The 21,460-nt window shown below is 41.3% G+C and overlaps 2 protein-coding genes, 1 long non-coding RNA gene and 1 pseudogene across 4 annotated transcripts; 1 reads left to right on the top strand and 3 right to left on the bottom strand.

Moving 5' to 3' along the window:
• Nucleotides 1-10,302: 10,302 nt before the first annotated feature.
• Nucleotides 10,303-13,711, bottom strand: LOC114293591 (G-type lectin S-receptor-like serine/threonine-protein kinase SD2-5 pseudogene; annotated as a pseudogene). Its single transcript, XR_014344448.1, has 2 exons — nt 13,287-13,711; nt 10,303-13,172 (listed from the first exon to the last, which is right to left on the bottom strand). The product of XR_014344448.1 is annotated as a G-type lectin S-receptor-like serine/threonine-protein kinase SD2-5 pseudogene (transcript).
• Nucleotides 13,712-14,615: 904 nt separating this feature from the next.
• Nucleotides 14,616-16,904, top strand: LOC145803229 (uncharacterized). The gene is made up of 2 exons (XR_014345354.1): nt 14,616-14,706; nt 16,409-16,904. It is a non-coding gene; the product is annotated as an uncharacterized LOC145803229 (long non-coding RNA).
• Nucleotides 16,905-17,912: 1,008 nt separating this feature from the next.
• Nucleotides 17,913-19,764, bottom strand: LOC145803228 (protein FAR1-RELATED SEQUENCE 6-like). Its single transcript, XM_082896526.1, has 3 exons — nt 18,575-19,764; nt 18,358-18,486; nt 17,913-18,267 (listed from the first exon to the last, which is right to left on the bottom strand). The coding sequence occupies exons 1-3, from the start codon at nt 19,721-19,723 to the stop codon at nt 18,070-18,072; spliced, it is 1,476 nt and encodes a 491-aa protein (XP_082752652.1). The 5' UTR covers nt 19,724-19,764; the 3' UTR covers nt 17,913-18,069.
• LOC145802596 (protein FAR1-RELATED SEQUENCE 5-like) lies at nt 19,723-20,758 on the bottom strand. Its single transcript, XM_082895333.1, has 2 exons — nt 19,845-20,758; nt 19,723-19,753 (listed from the first exon to the last, which is right to left on the bottom strand). The coding sequence occupies exons 1-2, from the start codon at nt 20,756-20,758 to the stop codon at nt 19,723-19,725; spliced, it is 945 nt and encodes a 314-aa protein (XP_082751459.1).
• Between the last annotated feature and the right edge of the window lie 702 nt (nt 20,759-21,460).

Raw genomic sequence — 21,460 nt, 5'->3', positions numbered from 1 at the left:
ATCTTTCACTAATACTCTATTGGTTCGAAGGAAGACGGCTGGGTATACTATCTGAGAATACGCCGCCGTCGTGAGAAAATAATAAAGAATACACCGGATAAAGATTTAAACGACGACGATTTTTTCTGGGTGTTTGGGAACTTTGAGGATCATCAAGCCCAGATTCCTGGCCGACGTATCAATTGGAAAAAAGGGGAACCTGGTAAATTTACTTCGGTTTTCTTGCGTGCTATTTTATATTTCGGTTTGTCAATCTTTTAGTCGAACTAACAGTTGTTTTGTTTCTTCGCAGATTCTGCCCACCTCCATTCTTTATACAGCTACCCAAACCTAGCGACTTTGCGTGCCGCACTACGGTATCCAGAACGTAGTTGGGCTAAGCTGCTCAAATTCGTGCCAACCTATAGATACAGCGGTCGTCGAAAAGCGAGAGTGGCCGATTTTCTGCTAGAGGAGGCCCCTGAACCGGACCCAACCTTGCCAGAAATCAAACTAATCCCCCTAACCGCTGAAGAAGAGATGGCTAAAAGAAACAGAGTCAGGGCCCTCTTGACCAAGACCAACAGGGTCGAAGTACCACCATCAAGTCAAACCCAAGAAACGGTGGTGGCCCTTCCTACTCAACAACCGTCCTCATCCCGCCGAACCAAGCGCACCCGGACTACCGAAACTGAACAACGTTTGGTTGATGAAGAAGAAACTGCTCTTCCACCGAGCCCGCCACCGAGCCCCCAACCGGAGCCTTCTTGCCGAACTACCATTAGCTGGGTACCAAAACTTACCTTCAACAACCGAGATATCCAAGACTTTGACTCGGTTGTTGCTGATAAGGATTACCAGTTGGCCTTCAACCTGGCCAAGAGTGTGTGCCTCCCCAAAGATATAGAGCACCACCAAAAATAACTAAACACCGAACTGAAGGCCATCCGGTCTTCAACAAAATCCATGATCCTGGTAAGTAGCTCTGTCCGTTTTTCCGTCTAATTTTTCCAGCTTTCACTTCAGCTCAAGGGAAGTCTATGTTTTGTCAGGCTATTCAGAAAAACAACATCACTCACAGGAAAGTGTTAGAGCTCAGGAAAACAACAAGGCAAGCCGTGGCAGAAGCCGAAGCGAAGACGGCCGAGCTAGAGGAGGCCAGAAAGCAAATGGCCGAGCTACGATCTGAGAACGGCCAACTGGCCGGACTGGTTAGTTCGGCCGAAGCAGAAAAGCAGAAGGCCGCCATTGAGCTAAAGGATAAGTATTTGCGCGAGCTGGCGAAGCTTGAAAAGAAGAAAGATACCGAGATAACCCAACTGAAGGAGAGTGCAAAAGGAGCCGAAAAGCAAGGCTTCAAGAAGGCAGAGGATGCTTATACCCAGCAGTGCGAAGCCGCCAAGGAACTCTTCTTTAAGTGCGGCTGGAGGGCAGCTGTTGAGAAGCTCGGTCACGATCCACAGACCGAGGTCTTCAACCCTCCAGCCTACTTCATACCAAACTCCCTAGTGGAGTATGCTGATACCATTCAGCAGCAATTTCTTGAAGGCTCAGACTCTGACGAAGACTCTGACTATTAAACTACCAGGTGAAACCGTGGTTCCGACCGAAACCACTCTTGTGACCGAAAGCGAGCTCCCGCCTGAAACCGGTCTTCGTGTTGATGCCGATGCTGCGTTTGATGCCGAAATTGATGATCTTTTCAACTGATTGTCTTTTTGCTTTTCTTTTGTTTTCAAACTTGTAACCGTGCTGTGGCCTCTCCGTTGTAGTTTTTTTTTGTTTAATGAAAATTTGCTTGAACTCTTACTTCGGTTGATCTGTACGTTGTACTTGTTATGATTTTTCCATGATCTTTTTACTTTCAACTATTATCTCGGTTTTAGCTGGTCAATCTAACTACGCTTACTAGCCAACCACACCTTGGCCGACATAATTACTTCGGCTGAGGAGTAAAAAGAGTTAAAAAGCCAGCCAATCTACTCTTCAGCCATACCTTTACTTCGGCTGAAGAGTACAAAGAGTTGGTTTAATCCAGCCAACCACTCTTCAGCCATACCCTTACTTCGGCTGAAGAGTACAAAGAGTTAGTTTAATCCAGCCAACCACTCTTCAGCCATACCCTTACTTCGGCTGAAGAGTACAAAGAGTTGGTTTAACCCAGCCAACCACTCTTCAGCCATACCCTTACTTCGGCTGAAGAGTATGAAGAGTCACTCTTCAGCCATACCCGTACTTCGGCTGAAGAGTACAAAGAGTTGGTCTAATCCAGCCAACCTCTAAGTTAGTTTTTCCAGCTAACTTAGAATGAAATGTTTGGTTATTCCGACCAAACGTCCTGCAGCCTGGATCCTTATCCTGGGTTTAGGAGGGGTGTTGGTTTATTCCAGCCAACCTCTAAGTTAGTTTTTCCAGCTAACTTAGAATAAAATGTTTGTAATGTGCCTAAACTTCACTAAAGCTAGCTTTTACAGAGAACAACTCATGCTGAAAAGAATTGATCGTTTTATTGAGGAAAAAGAAATTACATATGTTTGAAAAGAAGAAAGCTAAAAATAAAATAACTTGAGATTGGCCGTGTTCCATGGCCTAGGGATTGCTTTGCCGTCCTTGTCTTCTAGGTGGTATGCCCCTTTGCCTACTAACCCAACCACTTTATAAGGACCTTCCTAGTTTGGCCCTAACTTGCCATCTCCTGGTATCAAGGTGTTTCCCATTACTTTGCGCAGTACCCAATCTCCAATCTTGAATTGTCTTGGATGCACCGTTTTGTTGTATTTTCTGGATAACTCTTGTTGGTATGAGGCAATGTGAACCAGTGCTCTTTCTCTTCTTTCTTCCGTAAGGTCGAGTTCTAATGCTATGGCTTCTCCATTCAAGTCTGGATCGAAATTTTCGCTTCGAATTGTGGGGAGGCCAGCTTCTAGTGGGATTACTGCTTCCATTCCGTAGGCTAAGGAGAATGGTGTCTCTCCTATTGATCGTCGAGGTGTGGTGCGGTAAGCCCATAAAACATGAGGAAGTTCATCCGCCCACTTGCCTTTTGCCTTCTCTAACCTTTCTTCAGTCCATCCAAGATGACTTTATTTGATGTTTCTGCCTGACCATTTGCTTGGGGATATGCCAGTGTAGAATTGTAGAACTCTATCTTGTACTCTTCATAAAAGCCTCTGAAGATTCTGCCGTCGAACTAAGTGCCGTTGTCTGAGATTAGGGCTTTTGGTATGCCAAACCGAGTGATGATATTCTGCCAAACGAACTTCTTCACATCTTTTTCTTTGATTGATGCCAATGCTTCTGCTTCCACCCACTTTGTGAAGTAGTGTGTTGCTGCGAGAAAGAACTTCCTGTTTTCGGGTGCTGTGGGAAGTGGTCCTACTATGTCCAAGCCCCACATTGCGAAAGGCCATGGGCTAGTCAATGGAAGGAGTTCTCTAGCTGGTTGATGTATTTGATGTGCGAATTTCTGGCATTTCTTGCACCTCTTTACATATTTCTCCGAATCTGCCTGCATGTATGGCCACCAGTATCCTTGCAAAATGGCCCTGTAAGCTAGCGATCTTCCTCCTTGATGGCTTCCGCACACCCCTTCGTGTATCTCGTACAAGAATGCTTCCACTTTGCTGGGGTGGACACACTTTAGATAAGGTCCTGAGAACGACTTTTTGTATAATGCCAAAGATGGGGAGAGCCAAAATCGCTGTGACTTTGCTCTAATTTTGTTGGCTTCTTTCTTTTCTTCCGGTAGGACGCCATCTTTCAAGAATAGTATGATGGGATCCATCCATGAGGGGCCCAGTTCTGTGCAACATACCTCTTCTGCTTCGGGGTCCTCAATGCTGGGTCTAGGTAGGTAGTCGATCAGTAGTGGATGAGGGATGGAGGTGTCCGCCATTGAGGCGAAGCCTGCTAGTTCGTCTGCTCTACTATTTTCCTCCCTGCCGATTTGCTCTATCCTTACTACTTCGAATTTCTTGATCTCTGTTCTGACCAATTCTTGGTACTTGGCCATCCTGTCATCCTTTGCTTCATAGTTGCCAGAAATTTGGTTTACCACCAGCTGTGAGTCGTTGTAAACCATTAATTCGGTAGCCTTCATATGGTATGCTGATTTGAGTCCTGCTAGAAGTGCTTCATATTCTGCTTCGTTGTTTGATGCTGGGAAGCCAAGGTTGATTGCTTGCTCCACAACCAAGCCGTCGGGTGAGATGAGGACTATGCCAAGGCCTGCACCATGCCGGTTGGATGCTCCATCCACAAAGAGCTTCCACATCTCACCAACGAACAACTTCCAGCAGGTGGAGGGGTCAGATGATGTCGTGGGGTCAAGAACGTTGCTGGTGTTTTCTTCAAGGTCCATGCTTGCTGTCTGCCCCTTGCTATCTGATTGAACCAAGTCTTTATTTGTTGGTGAGTCTTGGTTTGTTGAAGCTTGGTTTGTTTCTTCCTTGCTGTCTTTAGTCTGGTCTGCCTTTGAGTCTGACTGAGTACCTTCTGCTAGGGATTGCGCTATTCCGGCGTCATCTTCCATCCCTAGTTCGGTTGTGTCAGTTAGGTCGACTGGGCAGATATGATGACTTCCAGGAGTAAATCCTGCGACGAAGTCTGTCAAAGATTGGGCTTTTACTGCGGTTTTAGGTTGGAACTTGACGTCGAATTGTCCCAGCTCTACTGCCCATTTCAAAATTCGCCCAGAAAAGTTCACCCTCTCAAACAAAGCTTTTAGTGGGAAAGCTGTGAGGACGACTATGGTGTGGCCGTGAAAGTAGTGTGCTAGTTTCCTGGAGGCCATCATCAAGGCTAATGCCAGTTTCTCCAGTGGCAAATACCTTGTTTCGGCTCCCAGCAATGTCTTGCTGACATAATAGATGGGCAGATGTTGAATTCCTTCCGCACGGACCAATACTGCGCTAATTGCGTGCTGAGAGACTACAAGGTATAGGAAGAGTTCTTCTCCTGGTATTGGGGTAACCAGCAATGGTGGAGAGGACATGTATTCTTTTAGGCTTTCCAGTGCTTGGTCGCAGTCTTCGTCCCATTCGAATTTGGCTTTTAAAGCTTGAAAGAATGGTCGTAGTTTGTCTGACGATCGGCTGATGAACCGATTGAGTGCGGCCGCCATGCCGGTGAGATGCTGTACTTCTTTTACTGAGTTTGGTCTCTCCAACTCCTGAATTGCTTTAATTTGGGAGGGGTCCGCTTCTATACCCCAGTTAGTCACAAGGAAGCCCAAGAATTTGCCAGATCCTACACCGAATGCACACTTTGATGCGTTGAGGCGCAACTTATGCTTCTTCAGGATATCAAACATCTCTCCTAGGTCCTTGAGATGATCATTTTCATCCTTGCTTTTGACCACCATGTCATCGATGTAAGCCTCCATCGTTCTTCTTAACAATGGTTCGAACATCTTGGTGATCATTCGTTGGAATGTTGCCCCTGCGTTCTTCAGGCCAAAGGGCATGACCTTGTAACAGTATAGTCCTCTTGGATTTGTAAAGGATGTGACCTCCTGGTCTGGTTCATGCATGGCGATTTGGTGGTAGCCTCTGTATGCATCTAGAAAGCTAAGTCGGTTGTGCCCCGCCGTTAGGTCTACCAGTTGATCTATCCGTGGTAGAGGAAAGCTGTCTTTTGGGCATGCCTTGTTGACTATTTTGTAGTCGACGCAGACACGCCATTTGCCATTCTTCTTTGGCACTACGACCGTGTTGGAGATCCATTTTGGGTAGTGTACCTCTCTAATTGCTCTTGCCTCCAGCAGGTTTCTTACTTCCTTTGCCACTATTTCGGCATGGTGAAGTGCCGATCTGCGGGTGCGCTGAATGACTGGTCTGGCGGATGGGTGGACATTAAGTTGGTAACAGATGAAGTTTGGGTCAATGCTTGACATTTCGTAGGGTGTCCAGGCGAACACTTCGATGTTAGAGGTTAAGAATTCCAAGACCTCTAATCTCTCAGTGCTGGACAACGACGAACCGAGCAAAAAGAACTTATCCGGGTTCTTTCCATCTATTTTTACCTCTACCAAGTCCTCCACTGCTTTCTGATCCGCCGCTTTGCCGACATCTGCAAATAGCTCATTACTCTCAGGTTCTTCCACCGAATGAACGTATCCTTTGGCAGCGCGGCTGCCATTCACCATGATGAAGCATTGCTTCGACATGATCTGATCTCCATAGACTTCTTCAATTACACCGGTGTCATTGGGGAACCGCATTACTTGGTGGTAGGATGACGCCACCGATCGCATGGCATGCAGCCATGTTCTGCCCAAGATGGTGTTGTAAGTGGAGGGGACCTTTAATACTCAGAACTCCACTTGTTTCGTCACGCTTCCTGCTCTTACTGGAAGAATTATTTTGCCGACGGGCCATTCTGGCATAGAGTTGAATCCAATTAGGGGTGATACAGCAGGTGCCAAGTCTTTGTCTTGTAGCTTCAATTGTTTAAATGTTTCGTAGTACATGATTTCACATGAACTACCCTGGTCAATCAGAATCCGCTTGACGTCAAAATCCTTGACTCGGAGAGTGACGACCAGGGCATCATTGTGAGGGCAATATATCCGTTCTAAGTCTTTATCCGAAAAAAGACATGACGTTTGTTGCCTCTGTCTTCCCCTTCTTGGTAGCAGGTTAGGCACTTAGCACCTCTCTTAAGTGTTCTGCCTTTTTTATTGATCCTCTGAGCTCGCATACACGCTCAGGTTCAAAGACTCCATGTATAACATTCATGACGCCTTGAGGTGGGGCGTCGACTGGCATCCCGTTGGGGTTATTGTGATCCTGGGGGGCTAGTTGTGTCCCTCCTTCAATGTACTTATCCAAGTGTCCTGCTGCCACCAATTCCTCCAGGTGTTGTCTCAATGGCATGCAATTCTCAGTGCGGTGTCCCTTTTCTTTATGGAAGGTGCACCGTGATCTTTCGTCATAGTCCTTCTGCGCTTCCCCTAGTTTGGCTGGCCATCTGACGAAAGGCTCATCCCTTATTTCACTTAAAATTCGGTAGATCGATTTCTTGAATACCGTGGTTATGGCAGTGCGGATTCTCAACCATCTTTTATCCGGGTCTTCTCCGTTATCTCGTCTGCCACGTCCGTTTCTGTTCGGTCGATCTACCGTATTAACCTTTGCTGAGGTCTTTTTTTCTGGTACTGTGGTCGCACCAGATTTTGCTTTGGCACGTGCGCCATCCTCTTCTACCCTGATGTGCTGATGCACTCTTTCCATCAGGGCTTCCATGGTGAGGGGTGGCGTCATGGTGATTGAGTCCCTTAGTCTGTTCCCGACTGGAAGGCCCCTTTTATACTGTGCAATGGCGAGATTGGTGGGGCAGTCCCCAATCTGATTGAATGTCTCCCAGTAGCGACTATTGTAGGATCTTAGGGTTTCTTTATCGCCCATGTCGATGGAGAGTAGCTGGTCGATCTCCACTGGGGTTTTAGTGTTTGTTCGGAACGTTGTTACGAACGCCTTTGCCAATTGTGCCCAGGAGGCTATGCTGCCCTCTGGAAGTTTCTCGAACCAAGTCAAGCCTAGGTCGCCAAGGCTTGATGGGAAGAGTATACACATTAAGGTCTCGTTTCGCCTGTACACGGCCATGACCTGGCGAAAGTGGCTCAAGTGTGAGTAGGGGTCCGTCTTCCCTTCATATGTAGTGAATTTGGGCTGAAGGAAGCTTGATGGTAGGGGCGCGTTTTTAATCGCCAGAACAAACGGCGAAGTCTGTAGCCTTGCTAACGCTTTGTCCGTTGGTTCATAGGCAGGGCGCGGTATTGGCATTCTAACCTCGACGCTTCCATGCGTCCGAGGAGCCAACCGTTGTAAGGCCGAAACTCTGTGTGGATCCCTTGCCCTGGCATCCTCCCTGCATCGTGCCTTTGCTTCGAGCACGGTTCGTAAGTCGGATGATCTGGGTAATTCCGTCTGTCTAGATCTGGTTTGGTGCGAATGCGAGGGCCAATACGTGCTTCCTTCAGTGTATGATCTTTCAGATTTCGTCCTCTCAGACCTGGAGTGACGAGTTCTGGAAGACCAGGATTGAGTATCGCCTGTCCTGAGGCTTCTACTCTCTCCTTGCGAGGGTGTGGTATTCTTACTACGATTTTCTGAGTGGCGAGGGGACGTCTTGTCTTTGCGCCCCTCTCCTGTCGCCACTTCTTTTCTCTTCATCTGGCGCTTTAAGGCCTCCATGTCCGCCGCCATCTTCCTTATTAATTCATCTTGCTCCTTCACGCAGTCTTCCAGAGTTTGATCAATCCTCCGTCTTTTCCTGTCAGGACTTTGCGAGCGAGATTGACGGGGGCTGTGAGTTCGTCTTCTCCTAGTATCTCTCCTGGGGTTATGCCGTTTGGGCTCCAAATCTGCCATGGGAGGGATAGAAGGTAATCCTTCACGCCTTGCTCCCCCCTCTGGAGTTTGCCCGTCGATGGCGGAATGTGGCAATTCTTCAATGTGCGCCATTGTTTGTAAAGAGGAGAAGCTTTTAGTCAAGAGGTTTTGTTCTGTCTGTACTTCTCACAGACGGCGCCAATTGTACGGGAAAGAAATAAACTTTCTCGTATAATCCTGTTGACCAAGTCTGTGCTCCTCCGTACGACGTCGCCTTATCACCTGAAAACACAAACGTGAGCTAGCCGGCGGGTGTGTGTCGGAAACCTCTCCGATGCCTAAGTCAGCAAACTTGACAAATAGACAAAAGCTCTATGTATTCAGAAAGCAAAGTTGTGTGTTACCTCTCCCAAGGTGATATTTGTGAGCTTTTATAGGTTTCGCGTGGCATAATCCTAGTAGGAGTTCTATTCCTCCACACAGAGTCCTCATAGGATTTAACCTCCTGAAGGATAATCCTTATCCTCCAACACCCCCCTCACTGCTTAAACCAAGTGAGATGGTTATTACCACGGCCGAACTCCATCATGACCGAAGCAATCTTGGCTATGCTGAGCCGCAGAGTAGGCCGGACTATACTTGGTTCGGTTCTCCCCTTTACTCCTTACTTCGGCTTCTCATGTACAACTCATGGTACAGTTAGACCGAACTAACATGTCAAGACCGGTTCAACTCTAGGACCGGTCTAGCTCCAAAGCATCTCTAGGCCAGTAACTTCAATCTTCTTTCGAACCGGACTAACTCCAAAACATTCACAAGACCGGAGTAACTTATACGGCCATTCTACTCGGCCCTTCGTACTGCGGCCCATAACAGCCCATTTACCTAGCTCGGCCCAATTTTCATATAAATTACCCTCTCACTCGGTTTACCGAAAAGTGCAACATTTAACAAAATGCGAGCGTCGGAACATCGCAGGAACTTTTTCAAAAACTATTTTGAAAGAGAGAGTTCCAAGGTCTAAAATCTTTTGATCAAGATTGTTGTGGTCCAAAAAGGGGTATGAAGTTGGGATTTGACTCTCTCCTTGCCGAAGAAATCGAATCCTTGCACTGCGTAACTTTCACCACTAAATAAACCATCAATAGCGCCCAAGTCTTAAGGGCGGTAAAAAATGAGGTGTCTATAACTGGGCATTTCGATCTCCGACATAGTTAGCAAAGTGACAAACATAATAGGATTAAGATCACAAACTTCTCTGTATAGGTACAATTCGGATTAGATTCACATCTAAATACTCATAATTTCACTGAAATAAAAAGATCGAATAAAATTACAACTGAAAGGAGTTTTGTCATACCGAATTGCCAATTACAAAAACCTAACAATCTAGCTAAAATTGACAAAAAAATAAAATATGGTGTCAACAATATTGCACACTTTTTGTGCATGTAATTTTTTATTTTGTGAAGCTTATATATGTATTATGCAGCAAATCCATTGTGCACTATGTGCATAGAAATTGGGTCATGGATTCGTACTAAACGATATTGTATATATATATATATATATATTGGCATTGTTGTTCAATTTTAGAGGATAAGCATGTTCTCTTAATACCAGAACTCATACTAAATGATCAAGATAAGATACTTGGAAGAAGTGTCAGTAAAACTCTCGCTATTTCAACCAGAAAAGTCTGAACCTTTTTTTTCCACTTACCTTTTCAATCTTTTGTGTTTGCAATTTATACCCAATCTACAGTAGGATGCAAACCAAATTTCAAGGTCTGGATCATCTACTTGTGTTCACTCAAATGATGGATTCTTGGCAGGCTGCTTAAAGGGAAAATTATCAGATTGAATTATGCTTTCTTTCCATGTGATTCTTTTCATTTACAGAGCAATAAAGAGGGCATGTGCAAACAATTTCAGGCTTTGTATAGACTACTATAACAAAATTTGAGTGGTATAATGAATACACAGTATCATGAAAAAAGATTGTTGTATGCTTTTATTATTTTCATTTACAGAGCAATAAAGCAGTGAATTTGCAAACAAATTTCAAGCTTTGTAGTGACAGATATTACAAAATTTGAGTGATCTAATATATATACAATAACATGAAGCATAAGATTGTTGTATGCTTGGATGACTGATTGCTATCTTGGCCCTGAAAGCCGCACAGCAGAAAGATAAGTATCGCTGTTGCAATCTGACGGCCCTGATGAAGTGCCCTCACTGCTGATAGGTTTGAAGAAATTTGAAAACAAATGAGAACCCATTTGAGAAACAGTCGGTGGAGTCGGAACAGGACAGAGACCTTCAAGCATTTGGACTACCTTCGACATGGCTGGTCGTAGGTGCATATCATCTTGTATGCACCACAAAGCAACTTTTATTGCAATAGCTACCCTCTCATCCTCTTCATCTATCTTCAGCTTTGAATCGAGGATACTTCTCAGTTTCCCTTCTTCCATCATCTTAAAAGCATATGATGGATAATGGGATTTCTCTGAAGTTTGTGTCGGGTCATAACTTTTTCTTCCCCCAATGATCTCAAGCAACACCATTCCATAGCTATAAACATCACTCTTCTCTGATATCGCATAGTTTGTGATCCACTCTGGTGCAAGGTATCCCCTCGTGCCCCTCAGAGTCGTGAACACGTGACTCTGCTCACGAGTCATTAGCTTAGATAAACCAAAGTCCGAGACTTTAGCATGATAATGATCGTCTAGGAGCACATTTTCAGGCTTTATATCGCAATGAACAATCTTTGCATCACAATCCTCATGGAGATACGCCAGTCCTTTGGCCGTTCCCAATGCTATACTGAATCGCGTGTTCCAATCCAACATGAAATCCTCTTCGTTTCTCCTGAAGATCCATTTGTCCAAAGACCCGTTCGCCATGTACTCGTAAGCAAGAAGCCGATGCGTTCCTTCAGCACAAAAGCCTTTGATCCTCACCAAATGGAGATGGTGGATGCTACCGATGATACTAACTTCAGCTCGGAATTCTTTCTTTCCCTGACCAATTCCTTCCAATTTCTTCACGGCAAGTCTAGTCCCATCTGGCAAAACCCCTTGGTAAACCGAGCCAAACCCTCCTTGTCCGAGCTTAATAGAAAAGTTGTTTGTTGCGGTTTGAAGATCTTTGTAACTGAAACGTATTGGCATCCCAGATAAATTCTCCAAGAAATTATCCTCCTCTGAAGAATCTTTGGGAGACTCCTGCAATTTCCTCTTCCTTCGGTAGTAAAAATATCCACCGAAAAATAGACCAATAATCACTACAACTGTCGAAATAGCTATGATGATGACATATGGGAAGGGTTTCTGGCTGCTTCCACCACCTCCGGTGTTGTTACCACTTAGAACCTTGATATATGAAACGAAAGCACCACCATTGTTTGAGTTTTGGAGGCTTCCTACACTGTCAAAAAGAAAACAATTTCCCGAGCTATTTTCAAAGAACAAAGCAACACATGAGCAATTACCAAGGCAAGAGGCTTTGCAACCATGTAAATCAGTTGTAGAGATGGGTGAAACAAAACCAAGCGCGAAATAGCTGAGGTCATCTCCTGCTTTAACAAGCTCTGTAGCACCATTGGATGGATCACACGGGGAGACAATCCCTGGGTTGCAATTTGGAAGGGAGCTGAGATTGGAAGGACACTGGCACGTGTTTCCACTATAACAAACATAATATGCACCACAATGTAAAGGGGTGCTACATAGATCATTAGGTATTTTCGTTGGTGAAGGACCACTTGAACCTGCCGTCTGAAGAGCGGAGAAGGTAATCAAGCCATCGTTTCCTAAAACTGCAACCCAAGTGGCATTTGGATCAATGTTATCAGAGAAAACAAACTGCCACAATAAGACTTTGTTTTGATCATAAAACTTCCATGAATTGGCATCAAGAGATGCCAAAGTGACAACCCCACCCTCTTGGTTGATGGTTCTCCGGTTATCTTTGCCCATAGACCAATAAGGTTGTGGGGGTTGAAACCCTGCATAAAGAATCATATCCCCGGAATTGATTTCTAAGAAATAACTCAAGTTATTGGAATCGGGATTGCTCACCAATTTCATTCCTTCGGTGAAGTCTTGGTTGGATAAAAGGGTGTCTGTGGGATGGGCAAAACTCTGCCAAACGACACTACTATCGTTCGCACGCAAAACCAGATTTCCCGAGTCAAGCAATTCCATTGCTGAAACCCTTTTGCCTGTGGTATTTGTAGACCAAATTGTGATTCCCCCACTTTGTAGGTAAGCGTTCCCGCTATCATCAAACACAAAGTTATCGGAATTGTGAACAGGGGAGGCACTATTTGCAGACCAGACTAGTGTTGAACTGCTTTGGTAAATGACAGCAAGAAGAAACAAAGTGACATCTTGGGTAGTGGTGAAACCGAAACCAAAATTGGAGTTATTGGATACAAGGAACAACCCATTATTGTCTATCCAAGTCATTTGAGACCCTTGAAATCCTTTATTCATCTTGGCAATATGTTGAACACTTGCCATACAAGGTTCAGATAGAAGGAGAGGGAACAAAATCATGCCCATAAAATGAAAGAAACCCCAAGTTTCCATAATCATACACCAATCAAAGATAACAAAACAAGAATGGAACTAATTGGGAATCCAATGACTATGACTATTTAAAATTAGAGGACCAAGAAAGGGAAAAGAAAGAAACACAAAAACAAAAGCCAATCAACTGTTTACATTGAATTTACTAACACAGTTCTGCATCATACAACGGAATATTAGAGAACACAAAATTTCTATTACAGACATCTTTGTGATTGACTACTCTTCATTTGGCCAAGAAATTAAAAATTCCTCACCTCCGAAAATAAAAATAAAAAAGGAAAAGGAAAACACACAAGAAACTATGAACACCAACAAGAAAGACCCAGAAAAATTAAGATCATTTGGCCAAGAAATTAAAAATTCCTCACCTCCGAAAATAAAAATAAAAAAGGAAAAGGAAAACACACAAGAAACTATGAACACCAACAAGAAAGACCCAGAAAAATTAAGATTAGAAAAGGAGAGACAAAAGGGCAAACAACTAATGAGTAGTTTTTACTTGGTAAAGAAACAAGACCCAGTTGCAGAAACAACCAAGATTTAGTGAGAAGGTCTTACGCAGCCATTTAATGGAGCTTAGAAGGAGATGCAGAGCACTTACATACCACTAGAAGGAGATGCAGAGCACATAAATGGGTCTCTGGCCTTTTCTTGATTTAAAGATTCAAAATATATACAAAGAGAATTAGATGAATCTATCCTTGCTTATGTCAAAGTTTTAGAGAGACCTGAGGTGGGTTTCAACCTTTCCAAAGGTCTCTTTCTTCTGAGCACTGTTGCAGGATTTTATGCGGGTGACAGATCCACCAACACTACTCAACTAATAATAATAAAAAATTGATGGGTACATTTACAATTAACCAGGTTATCAGGATATACAAACGGATTATACTAGACATTCTAAATGATTTATCTAACCTCTCGTATAATAATGGCACTCACACATATGGATTTATGACATTTATGTGAAAAGGTTAATAAAAAATTTGATAAATTATTTAAGATTTATAATATTTTTTATACAAATTGACCCTTGTAATTCTTAAAATTATTAAGGTAAATTATGTGAGTGTTTGGAAAGTGAATTTTTTTGTAAATTTTTTTAGTTGTATGATATTATTAGAGAATTTTTTTTTCGATCATGCTACGTAACTCGAATGTCGCGGCTCGAAACGCGGCTCGACACCAAAACGACGTCGTTTTGGTGTCGATTTTGTTTTTTTATTTTTTTTTGTTTTTTTTCTTTCTTCCCTGGTTTTGCAGAACGAAGAAGAAGAAGAAGAAGAAGGGAGAAGAAGAGAAGAGAGGAGGAGGAGGAGGAGGAGGAGGAGGAGGAGGAGGAGGGAGGGGAGGGGGCCATAAAAACCGGTTTGAGGAGGAGAGGAGGCTGGGCAGACGACGGTGGTGCTGCGACATCGGCGGGGCTGCGACGGAGGAGGAAGCAGAGGCGGCGGCAGGAGCTACGACGACCCCCTCGACCCCTTCTGAGCTGGACAGCACGTGATCGGTCACGTGACACACCAAGCCCGACGCCCCTCCTATTTCAGAATTCAAACACATTTTTGAACGGGAAAAAATAGAGGAGATGACAGTGGCGATCGAAAGGCAGAACGACTCCTCCTGAACTCGACGACTCCAACTCCCAACTCCGAAGGCCGATTCCTTCAGCTCCTCTCTTTCACTCCGACGTCCTTAACTGCCACGCCCGACGCCCGACGCACTCTCTCTCTCCCTCCCTTTCCATCTTATTCAACGGACCCCCTCCTCCCTTTGACGCCCCGACGACAGGTCTGACTCTGTCCACTCGAGTCCCGACTGCCTCTATTTCAATCTGGTGTATATATATATATATATATATATATAAATGTATGTATGTTGATTTTGCCCTAATTTTGCTAACTTCCGAAATTTCAGAGATTGTCATCCCCAAGTTGAGGTAATATATATGTTGTTTAAATTTCTGAAATTAACATATATATGTTGTTGATGCCCTAATTTATACAGATTTGTTCAGATTTCTGAAATCAGTGTAAAAATCTATGTAAAATCTGAACAGATGGATTGAATTTCTGAAATTGAAAATCTGTGTAAAATCTACTGAAATCAACAACTGCTATCTTTTACCATATGGTATAGCTTAATTTATACAGATTTTACACAGGGATTGGGGTGTGAATTGGAGTTTAGCTTAATTTATACAGATTTGTTGCAAAGTTTAGCTTAATTTATATGGTATAGCTTAATGGTTTAGCTTAATCCCTGTGTAGGAATTGAAATTGATAGGTTAGGAAGGAAACAGATTTGTTGCAAAGTTTAGCTTAATGGTTTAGTTTAATGGTTCAGATTTTACACAGATCTAATCTATGAAAGATAGTTTAAGCTAAACTCCAATTCCTATATGGTTTAGCTTAATGGTATAGCTAATAGACACCCCAAAATCTGTTGGAGTTTAATTTATAAATTAAGCTATACTAAATCTGTGTAAAATCTGAACAGGTTCCTATACCATATAGGAATTGGAGTTTGAATTGGAGTTTGAATACACTAAGCTATACCATATAGCTTAGTGTTTGAATACACGCAGGTTCCTATATCAATAGTTAATGGTTCCATTTCAATTTGTTTGAATTGGAGTTTGAATAGTTAATGAGCTATTTACTTACACTAAGCTATTTACTGAATCTGTGTAAAATCTGTGACTATCAAATTTGCCAAACTAGTTAAGTGAAATGGAGTTTGAATTGGAGTTTGAATGGTATAGCTAATAGACACCCCAAATCTGTTGGAGTTTAATTTATAAATTAAGCTGTGTAAAATCTGTACAGGTTCCTATACCATATAGGAATTGGAGTTTGAATACACTAAGCTATACCATATAGCTTAGTGTTTTAATACACGCAGGTTCCTATATCAATAGTTAATGGTTCCATTTCAATTTGTGTTGAATTGGAGTTTGAATTGGAGTTTGAATATTTAATGAGCTATTTACTTACACTAAGCTATTTATTGAATCTGTGTAAAATCTGTGACTATCAAATTTGCCAAACTAGTTAAGTGAAATGGAGTTTGAATTGGAGTTTGAATAGTTAATGAGCTATTTACTTAACTATTTGAAATCTGCCAAAGTAGATTAAAATTGAAAAGTCACTATCAAATTTCTGAAATCAAATTTGCCAAAGTAGATCAAATAGTTGTTTAACCCTTCTATTTACTTAATGGAGTTTGAATTGGATTTATGAAATGGAACTAGCCCAATGTTCAAATTTCACTTAAACAGCATGAACCAAGGTGTTAATGTTCAAGTTTCACTTACAATTGAAAAATGGAAGTAGCCCAATGCACAGAAAATGTAACTTGTATGAGTTCAAATTCAAACTGACAGTGTTTGAATTTGAACTTTTTGATTAAATTTCAGACTATTCCCATATGAGACTATTGAGTTCACTTTTTGATTAAATTTTCAGTTAATGAACATAACTTGTTATTGCAGATGTCAAGTTCAACTGTGAACGCCAGTAGCTCAGATCGGTTGATGTACTTGAACAAAAATTGTCCTACATGTAAGAAAAAGGCCATCATTCAAATTTCTGAGACAGATCGAAACAAAAACAAGCTATTCTACTCTTGTAATGGTTGTGGTCTTTTCATTGGATGGTGTGTGCCTATGAATTCAGAATGTGGAGATCAAGAAATTCCAAGACAAGTAGAAAGAGAACTGCTAAGATCTATGACGGAACAAGTTCGAGCTATGATCGAACAACAAAGATCTATGACGGAACAACTTCGCGCTATGACCGAACAACAAAGATCTATGACGGAACAATTTAGCTGTGTTACTGCAAAGATGCAAAAACTAGAATTTGTGATGTTTTTCTTGCTAGTAATTGGTGTGTTATTACTTATGAAGATGTAATGCTACTTAGAAGTACAAGTAGAAGTAGATAGAACTATGTTTTGTTGTGGAATGAAATATGTATTGTTGAATATGTTTTGTGGAATGGAATATGTGTTGTTGTTAATTGTTTAATTTTTGAGTGGAATGGAAATGACCCACTGAATTGTTGAATTGTCATTGTTGAATTGTTGAATGAAGATGTGGTATTGTGGAATTGTTGTGGAATGAAGATGTGTTATTGTGGAATTGTTGTGGAATGAATATTAGTACCATGAACAGGTTTTAAACCATGAATTGAACCATGACCCATGACAGATTTTAAACCATGTCAGATTTTAAACAGGTTTGTTGTGGAATGAAGATGTTGTGGAATTGTTGTGGAATCAAGATGTTGAGCATGAACCATGACAGATTTTTTACAGATTTGAACCATGATTTGAACCATAAACAGACATATGTTGGCAACCATGATTTGAACCATAAACAGATTTTTACAGATTTGAACCATGGACCCTCATTGACAGCATAAACCATGAACCATCATTGACTGCATGAACCAGCATTGACAGATTTTAAACAAGATGAACCATGAACCCTCATTGACAGCATAAACCATGAACCATCATTGACTGCATGAACAAGCATTGACAGATTTTAAACAGCATGAACCATGAACCATCATTGACAGAACTAGATTTCAGACATTTCAACATGATTTTTACACAGATTACACAGATTTGTAAACCAGATTTAAGACAGATTTTTAAACCAGATTTCAGACATTTGAGCATGAAATGTGAACCATGAACCAGATTTTGCACAGATTTGTACACAGATTTCAGATTTTTACCAGATTTCACATCGTTGACAGATTTTTGCAACTTTTACACAGATTTTTACAGATTTGAACCATGAACTAAAAAAAAAATATTTTGGCTAAAATCATTTTTCTTACAAATTTCTTAAACCATGAACTGTGAACAGAGATTCTGCATGAACTCCCAAAAAATCATGGTCAAACACTGACAAAATGCTCAAACACTGTCAAAATAGCAAAATGAAACAGATTTTTTTACAGAATTTTTTAAACCATCAACTATGAAATTAAATTGCTGAAATATAGATTGTCAAAATAAACCATGAACTCAATAACCAATCTTCGAAATTCATACACAACATGCGTTAGACATGTAATATGGGACTTAACATAATAAGTTTCAATCTCAAAAACAAAATGTCAATGTTCAATAAACTAGTCAAACATTTCTACAATCTCCATCATTCATTCGCGCTGTGCAATGCCCGTCATTCATTCCCGGTCTGCATGCATTAGAACCCGATGGGGTTAGAGATCCAGATCCAAAAAATTGAGTTGGACCATGAATCAAACTTCTCGGTGTGCCGCTTACAAAGTTCGATGGGATAAGAGATGTGCCTCCAATAGCATTTACGACCTGTCATAATTCAAGTAAAAAAAGACATGTTACAAAATATTTGTAAATGAAAACAAAAAATGAATGTAAAGTCGTCTTATGAAAACATACCGGTGCATACATACTATTTTGCATGCCAACCATATGTGGATAATATGATGTATAAGCTTGAGCTTGAGCTTGAGCTTGAGCTTGAACTTCAGCTTGAGCTTGAGCTTCAAATTGAAGAACCTTAGCAGCCTATATTGGTTCAAGCGTTTGTAAAAATGTAGTTGAAAAGAGTTTGTTGAAAAAATAAAAAACAAGTTCAATTCCATATACAATTTACCTTTGCTTTTGTTTGTTTTTTTGCCGTTGCCTTGAACCGATTAACTATTTGATCTACTTTGGCAACCTTTCGTTTCGTTACTGGACGGCCTCTTCGCCGAACAACCAAAGGACTAACCACCTTCCTCGTACTAGCACCCGATGTACATCCGGTGGCAATTGGACTTTTTGTAGAAGATGGTATCCTATTAGTAGAAGGTGGTAAATTACTCCCATCACCTGATTCATCGTGCATGACTCTATCCTTCATTTCATCCAACCCATGGTCTATAATTTTAATTTTCCCTTCCGAATTACCAGCAAGTTGTATAATGGCGATCAATTTCTTGTTCATCCTCTCATAACAACTTGTATTGAAATCATCTCCAAAGCCAGTGTACGTGGTTTTGATGCATGTGTACTCTCTAACCAAATCTTTCCTCCAACGTGGCAAAATATACTTACTTGGCACCTCATTTATGCACCTTCTTACAAGCACCGCGAGTGAGTGAGCACACATAATCCCTCTAAACTGAAACAACCGACACATACACTGAACTTCACATTCAATTGAATTAAAATACACAACAAAGTCCACATGCTTCATCTTGTCACAAACTACCATCGCTTCTTGGACATTATATGTACAAATTGCTCCCTCCTCTCTGACAATCACGGCTTGACAGTACACTAATCTCTTCAACTCTCCTTGAACTTCTTTGAATTTTGCATTGGTGTAGGCTTGTTGAAATTGCTTCTCGAAGCCATATATAGTTAGACAATCAAACAATTTGTGTCGAGACTTGAAGTCTGATTTCTTCTCTTTCTCTACCTTACTTCTCAACGCATTGTCATATTGTTCAACAAATTGTTTTAATGTTGTCTTCGGGTTGACATATCCATCAAAAAAAGCATTCATGCTTTCACTTCGTTGTGTTGTTGACATGCCAGCCCAAAAAATGTCTTTAACATATACAGGAACCCATCGATGCCGCTCATGATATAGTACCCCCAACCAGTCATTATCATAAAGATTGAATTTAGTAAGCATCTCTTTCCATTTTTCCTCAAATTCATCTGTTGTCAAACAATCATAAATTGCATTTTGCATAGCCAACTTCATGGGTTCATACTGAGCATATCCTTTCAACTTCTCCGGTATTTTCTTCATTACATGCCATAAGCACCATCGATGCCGGGCCTGTGGAAAGACAATTTCTATAGCATTTTGCATAGCTATGCACTGATCAGTTATGATAGCTTTTGGAGGTTTATTTGACATGCAACTTAACCACGACTTAAATAGCCAAACAAATGTGTCGGTGTCTTCACTAGATAACAATCCACAACCAAGCAAAATAGACTGTCCATGGTGATTGACTCCTACAAATGGAGCAAATGGCATGTCATATTTGTTCGTCAGATAAGTTGTGTCAAATGAAACAACATCTCCAAATGATTCATACATAGCCCGACTCCTTGCATCAGCCCAAAACAAGTTTCTAATGTGAAACTCCTCATCAACATCAATCACATAAAAAAATTTCTCACTATGTGCTTGCATCCTCATAAAATAACTTTGAAGTGATTCGGCATCACCTTCACCAAGCCTTAATCTTCTAGCTCTATTGATGTAATTCCTTGCATCTCGCTCATCAAATGTCAATGACTCGTATCCCCCCGCTTCAACAACCATTGAATGATAGTTCCTAGACACCCCAATCCCTGCTTCATCATTGATTTCTAATCTTCTCTTCACAGGAGTACGAATTTTCTTATTCATTGCAAAATGACGAGAGTCGGTGGGAATCAACTCATGATTATGCTCAAGGTTAACTGTGGTTAACATATATGTCCCATTCTTTTGTAGAGTACCTCGTACCCTTGCTTTGCAACCAATTTTTGTGGACAAAGATGGCTTCAAAGGGTTCACTTCTGATTTCTTTTTTCTCTCCCCCGCTCGAGAACATTCAATTGCAAAGTTTTTTAATTCGCCATCATCTCCAAAATGTTGTGCTCTATGAGCTATAGAAAAGCCAACATGCTTAGCATATGTGGCATAAAATGTGTACACTTCTTCCCTTGAGGTAAAACACATACCCTTCTTCGGTTCTTCAACTTGTTTTTGAGGGGGTCGGAAATCAGATTCAACTTGTTCACCCTCATTTACTAAAGAATTGTCACAACCACTTGAATCAACCTCCATTCTACAAGAATCAAAAATGAAATTCAAATAGAATGATTTTAGAATAATAATTTTATAAGATCAAACATCAGCTAATCAACTGTACAAACTGTTGAAATAAACCATCAAACAAATTGAAACATCTGTGATGTGTAAAACTAATCACAGATGTTTATAAGATCAAACATGAGCTAAAATATTATCAAACTAATAATAAAATTATTAAACTAATCAAACATCTAATAATAAACTTTGTTCAACATATCTGTGATGATTGAAACATTGAAAAAGTTTGCATTTTGGTTTAATTTATCATACATCAATGCTACATGCTGTTGGTGTTCTCACACAGTGCCAGTTTCTTCTTCATTTCTAATTGCATACCATGATCTATCCAGTTTTACTACAGGTTCCTATACCATATATGCAGACCCGTTAAAATTTCTTGGGGTTGAGGTAGGTGCATGTATTCAAGTCGCAACCTATGAAAGATGGATCCAAGAAATTCCAATTGGAGCAATAATGGAATTCAGGCCTTTTATTGAATCGAGTTGTTGTGTCCAACTTTAAAACCCCTGTTTTATCCGTATTATGCTTCCATACTTCCTGGTAGGATTCACCAGTATGGTGATAACATAATAACTTGTAATGGTCAAAAATTGGTAGTTATTTTCGCACCTTCTGTAATGTCCAAAAAGTGAATGACTACAATCAAAAATTTGA

Source organism: Camellia sinensis, chromosome 11, assembly GCF_055761805.1.
Source record: "Camellia sinensis isolate YWXY chromosome 11, ASM5576180v1, whole genome shotgun sequence".
Classification (NCBI taxonomy): domain Eukaryota; kingdom Viridiplantae; phylum Streptophyta; class Magnoliopsida; order Ericales; family Theaceae; genus Camellia; species Camellia sinensis.
The sequence above is the reverse complement of the archived record's forward strand: the minus strand, read 5'-3'. Positions and strand labels throughout refer to the sequence as shown.